Source organism: Gadus macrocephalus, chromosome 5 (assembly GCF_031168955.1).
Source record: "Gadus macrocephalus chromosome 5, ASM3116895v1".
Lineage (NCBI taxonomy): Eukaryota > Metazoa > Chordata > Actinopteri > Gadiformes > Gadidae > Gadus > Gadus macrocephalus.
Genome location: NC_082386.1, coordinates 1,987,029 through 1,993,039, shown reverse-complemented (window position 1 = coordinate 1,993,039; position 6,011 = coordinate 1,987,029). Strand labels below are relative to the sequence as shown.

At 40.7% G+C, this 6,011-nt stretch overlaps 1 protein-coding gene across 1 annotated transcript in view; it reads right to left on the bottom strand.

The window, feature by feature from the left end:
* Positions 1-1,683: 1,683 nt before the first annotated feature.
* lingo2b (leucine rich repeat and Ig domain containing 2b) overlaps positions 1,684-6,011 on the bottom strand; it is a 31,311-nt gene continuing 26,983 nt past the window's right edge. Inside the window, exon 2 of the mRNA XM_060051145.1 lies at positions 1,684-4,886. Coding sequence (XP_059907128.1) covers positions 2,978-4,870 — 1,893 coding nt within the window. The 5' untranslated portion in view covers positions 4,871-4,886 and the 3' untranslated portion in view covers positions 1,684-2,977. The remainder of the gene's footprint in view (positions 4,887-6,011) is intronic.

Genomic DNA, 6,011 nt, shown 5'->3' with positions numbered 1-6,011 from the left:
TGGCAAGAAATTATAATTCAGTGTCATTGAGTGCACACACTGTGTGCACTGCTGAACGACACACATAACTTATAGACTGAAGTGCAGTATCTTTCTTTTGTTTGTTTTCATTGTTCTCAAATCATACGTGACAGGTGGATCATAAGCTGCTTCTACCGGCCTGCATCAACCACACATTATGCTACTTATTACTTATTAATCCCATCCTCGTCTATGCATTTATTTATTCTGACAGGCCTACCATTGGCCTGTCATTGGGTAGTGGGTCTTTAGTGGGCAGAGTGTGTCTTTTGCTGTCTTTGGGTCAGTGGGTCTTCATTTGGCTGAGTGCATCTTTGGCTGTCATTGGGTCAGTGGGTCTTTACTTGGCTGAGTGTGTCATTGGGTCAGTGGGTCTTTCTTGGCTGTGCATGGAAGTCTTCACGCTGTTAAACCACAAGGTGGTATGGATCCTGTATCAAACCGTTTCACGAACAAAGGTAAGATATGTCATGCTGAAAAAAAACGTATGGAACTACTCTAACAGATTGATGATGTAAACTATCTAGTCGTTATAGGGTTTAACGTAGTGTTCTGATTGGATCATACAAAATAGGATATTTACAGCAGACGAATAAACACAGTGGTCCTTTAGCGGGGGTCTGCCTCCTAGGGGTCCAAAGAGCTACTGCGTGGGACCGACCGATACATGTTTTTGTTGATTTATTTTGATGTGACGATGATATATTTGGAAATAAAATTGCCTGTTTTAAACTTAATGCAGAAACTAATTCTTGATGTCAACCCTGGTGGTGTGCCACTCACCAGGGCCAGCCACTGACACACGCTACAGAAGTGATTCGATAGACATAACCTATGAATGCATTGTACAATATAAATAAATAAATCGTACAATGTAAAGGTTTGAGCCTGATGCATTGATTTCATTGATGCTTAGTTACTAAGTATATTCATATCATAACTAAGTATCAATGCTGAATATACTAAAGGCATTATAAATATATGATTAGGCCTATTGGCTTGGGATGAAATGCAAAATCATTTATTAAAGAAAATAAACAGGGATCCCTTCTTCTTTCTCAATACACCAAGGTACAATTTAAGGCTCAATAAACTAATAACACAAATACATACATAATCACAGAGACAATTTGAGGAATCATTTTGAAAATATACAAGGATATTTGGATGGTCAAATATTAGATCAAATGGTCAGATGGTCGAATATCAAATATTCATAATCTGTATTTTATCAGAGTTCCACATTTTGCATTTATAACTTCCAGAATAGCTGAAAAGGCATCCAAAGTGTTAACCTTAGGCTCTGATTCAGGTTTGCTTCTGCATTTCTTATATCTTCTGGACTAATTTGGCAATTATATTAATACATTCTAATTTATCACTGTGTTTAACACAACAAATTAAACTATCTGTAATTAATTGTCTTAATAATCAGCCAAAAAATATTTTTTAGAAATCTGATTGCAATGCATGAATGTCTTTTATTCGACCATGTCCAGTTTTACTGTAGTACCTGGTTTTAAGTATTTAGGTGCAAGTTGCAGTCAAACACTTAAAAACAATCAAACAATCAAACAATCAATCACCATCTACACATGTATTTATATGAGTTGGACATTGTGTTGGCCATTTTATTAACTCACAAAGGCAGGCTGACTACAGTTGTAGGGGTATAGGTATGATTTATTTCCTTTTGAAAATATACCCATTGATTTGTCATATGAAAACATGTATACAACCTTCAACATTTTATCACAATTTAATCACATCTTGACACCCATGTCCCGGCATTACAAATAATTATATTCATAATTTATTAACATTAAAACAGAAAACCTAAACGATACAAGAATAATTAAGTACGTGTTTCAAATGTCATATATTAAAATAGCCCACCTCCCTCGATGAGGGTCTACAGAGAAGCTTAAAGGAGCTAGCTTCAAAAGGAACTGGTTGAAGATGGGATAAATCCGGTACATTTTAAACATTGCGCTTTTCCACCCACTCAGGGTTTTTATATGGTGTAGTGACATAGCTGACAAGAAAATCTGCTTGTATCTTATTATTATTTTGATTTTTATGTAATTATTATCTTTTATATAAAATTGGGGTTAATGTTGCATTTCTGTAACACCAAAGTAGCGTCACATTGGTCTAGGACTGTAGGTGTGGGCTAATAGTAAAAACATTTCATATTTTAAATATGAAAGAATTTGGATAATTGATTACTTTCTGTATTCACTCCAAGGAAACAAATGTTGTCGTTTGTAATTCAAGCAGCAGTATTGTTTTCAACAATTACAATTCTGTTATTACAATAAAGGGCCTAAAACCAAAGGCTTGGAAAATAGTTTTCAGACCCTATTATCCTTTATAATTGCCCTGTTAAATTGCCTCCCAATTAGAAAGGCAATGCGTGCACATGCACATAGAAACACGCACAAATGCCACACACCAACAAACGCGATAACCAGACAACCTTGAACACAGATTCGAAAGGCACACACACCCACACACAGGGCTTTCGTACTGCAGCTAAGACAATTGGGCCTGAAGAGGCAATAATGATACATCTCCTGCCGACCCCACTGCAACTGACTCTCTAACTTCACATTGATGTCATCTGGAGTCAACAACATCATTACTCATCACATCACCACAAAAATACATGCCTAGTGCAGCATTATGATTCCCATATTGATATGTTGGTTATAGGATAATATTAAGTGTACTTTATGACAACATTATTAACACATCCACAAGTTCAGGTCAATTTGATATTCACATGTGCACTTTACCACTAATTCACCTTCATATTGACAGCCACTATATTAGTACATCACTTTTCATTTTTTTAACAAATCCACTGGATCCTATAGAAAACTAACTTTTTGGCAGAAATGTGTGTGCTATGTTTTTCATGTTGCATGTTGAGAATTGGTTCACTTTTCTTTGATTAAATCATTTTCATGTTGACACGCCGAGGTCCGCTTGTTTCTATCACCTCCGTTGAGTTCCCATTGGATTTCCGTGGGACGTACTCAATGTCGAAGTTGCTTCTGTGGCGACCTTTACCTCTGCTCCAAGCGAACAGCAGGAGGAAGCAGAAGATGACAACACCAAGAAAGGACAAGCAGCCCATGGCTGTAGATATAATAATGGTTTTCAGGTCTATGGGGAATGTCATGTTATACAGTACTGTTTCGTTTCCCCAGGTAGTGTTGGAGTCTGTCAGATAGTTTGAACTCCTGTTGTTATAAAGCCATCTATCGCTTATGCCTGAGCTCCTCACTGCCAAAGAGGCAGACAGGCTGGCATTTCCAGCAGCATTACTGGCAATGCAATGATATAATCCACTGTCATGCAACTCTGCCGCCTTGATCTCTAGTGTACCGTTTGCTTGAACTTCAACCCTGCCACTGCTTTTGACTGTAATGTGGCGTCTATGCGGTGTGACCCATACCACAGACGGACGGGGGGCTCCTTCTGCAACACAGCTTAAATGGGCAGGCTGCCCCTCATCTGCCATGAGCAGCTGTGTGATGTTTGGTCCAATCCGAGGCCTGGTGCAGGTGACGTATCTCGACACCAGCGGTTCCTTTAGATCACGCAGGAGTTTTCCTATCAGTCGCTCAGGGGCAGTGCATTCGGGCTGGGCGTCTAGGAGCTGCAGGAAGGGGAGCTTGCGATCATTCAACAACCACAGCAGACGGCAATCACATACCAATGGGTTTCCGCCCAGACAAAGCTTACTGAGGCTGTGGGTTGAGGCAAATACACTACTTTCTAATGAGTCGAGTTGATTCTGAGATACATCCAAAAGCTGCAGAGCCTTGAGACCTGTGAAGGCCATTGGCTCAATGTGCATCAGCTGGGCCCCTTGGAGCCGTAGTTCTAACAGGTGCGGATGTTGGCCAAGCTCCCCCTGCTGGATGTGTTGGATGTGACAGTAGGACAGGTTGACGTGTGTGAGATATGGCAGGTTGCGCAGCGCCACACCAGGGAATGTGGACAGATTGGTGTTGGTGATAGAAAGCGTTGTAAGGTTGAGGCCATTCAGCGAGAGTGGTGGCACCGTTTCCAGCCAAGGCCAGTGATCGATTTCTAGATGACGTAGATTTCCGAGCCTCTTGAAGGAATACGGCTTCAGGAAACCAATGCTCAGATGCAGCATGTGCAGATTGACCAGGCTGTGTAGGTGTGTCAAGGCTTCCGTTGGGACTACTGTTAAATTGGAACGCTCCAGTGTTAAAGTGCGGAGTGCCTGTAGTCCAGTGAACGCCCGTTGGGAAATGAACACCAGCTCATTGTCACCGACCTCTAAGGAGGCCAGTCTTCGCAGATCATGGAAGCCATGGTCCAACAGAACCACCAGGCGGTTGTGGCTGAGATCAAGATGGGTGAGGTTAGTTAGACCTGATAGCACACCAAAAGGAATTAACTGAAGCAAGTTATTGCGGAATGTAAGAAAGCGCAGCGCAACCTGAAATCGAAAGGAACCGGGCTCTACTGTGCTGATAAGGTTGTCGCTAAGATCTAGGTCCTCCAGTTGCTGGAAGGAAGAGAAGTTGTCAGGAGTTATGCTCCGCAGTTTGTTTTTGCTGAGGTCCAGGGCTCGAGTCTCAATCGGAATACCCTCAGGGGCAGTGGGCAAGCGCTTGCGATGACAGCTGACAGATTTGCTATGGGCAGAACAGTCGCAACGGGCAGGGCAGCATAGGGCCGAGGCGGCGAGCAGGAGCAGCAAGGCTCCGCCCAGGAGGAGATGGTGAAGCACACCTGGCTGTTGCATGACTCCTCTACCCACGATGCCCTGTGTCATGGCACAGTTCCTTATCCATACAGACATCCATCATTGTCAAGTCCTGTAACAAACAAAGAAAAAAAGAAACATAGGTAAATTTTACACAAGGTTTTGTTCGGCATATTTAACTATTTTGGTTGTTTTTAAAAAAATACATATGGACTTATGACATACTATGATACAACTTATGAACGTATAGCCCAAATGAAGACTCAAATCTTGGCAAAGGCATCGTAAAGTGTTCATTTTATGCACTTCCAATTCACACGACTCAGTCTTCACTTCCGTCAATAACATGCAAGCTGTGAGAAGGCATTATTTATTATTAAAGTCTAGGATCATCACCGTCCGATCACTGTGACTGGGAACGTTAATCTTTACTTTCCTTATTGAATAATTCACAGTCCTGTCCTGTCTTACATAAAATGTGCTTAGTAGCTTTTATGTTATTTCACATTAACTTTCATATCAAATAACACTACTAATAATAATGGATGAAACGTGCGGAGAAAAAATACAATCCATGACACCTGTTCTTATGATTGAGTTATTTTTGCAAGTTAGGGTAGCTCATCCTTGTCTAAAATAGTGAAAAAAAAGCTTACAAAGCAAACATTCCTCATCCTCCAAATGAATCTTACTAATGCTTTTTTTCACATAGGTTGCTTTTGCATGCTTTAGACCTAAAGTTGAAAAGTATCCCAATTTTCTTTTTTTATAGACAAAAATTAACTACAATTATCACATGATGTGAAGAAATAACAGGTTTGACGTTGTATCAAAGAAGTCAATGTATTGTATTTTAGGGATATGACTTAAGTCAGCAACTAACCAAGCTTGCCCCAACCAGTAATATCTCATAATACCACTTTGGTACATGAGTTGGACATGAGACCTAGAAGAGTTAACATTGGCATTGCTATCCATGGCTGGAGACAGCTCAAGTAAAGGAATGAAGTTTGATGCTGAACTGCGACATTGCTTCTAGACTGGTAAGTAACCAGCTGTTAATGCTAACGTTGTCTTTATTTTCTTTATTGGCTGTCAAGTTCTGGTCGGTTGGTCGATTAGTTGGTCGATATGCACTTGTTTGACCAAATTCTCATTGTTCGCCTTATCGCTTGTGTTCCTTTCATAAGGAAAAATGTGATTCTTGCGGGCAGGAGGGACAGCTGCAGATGTATTT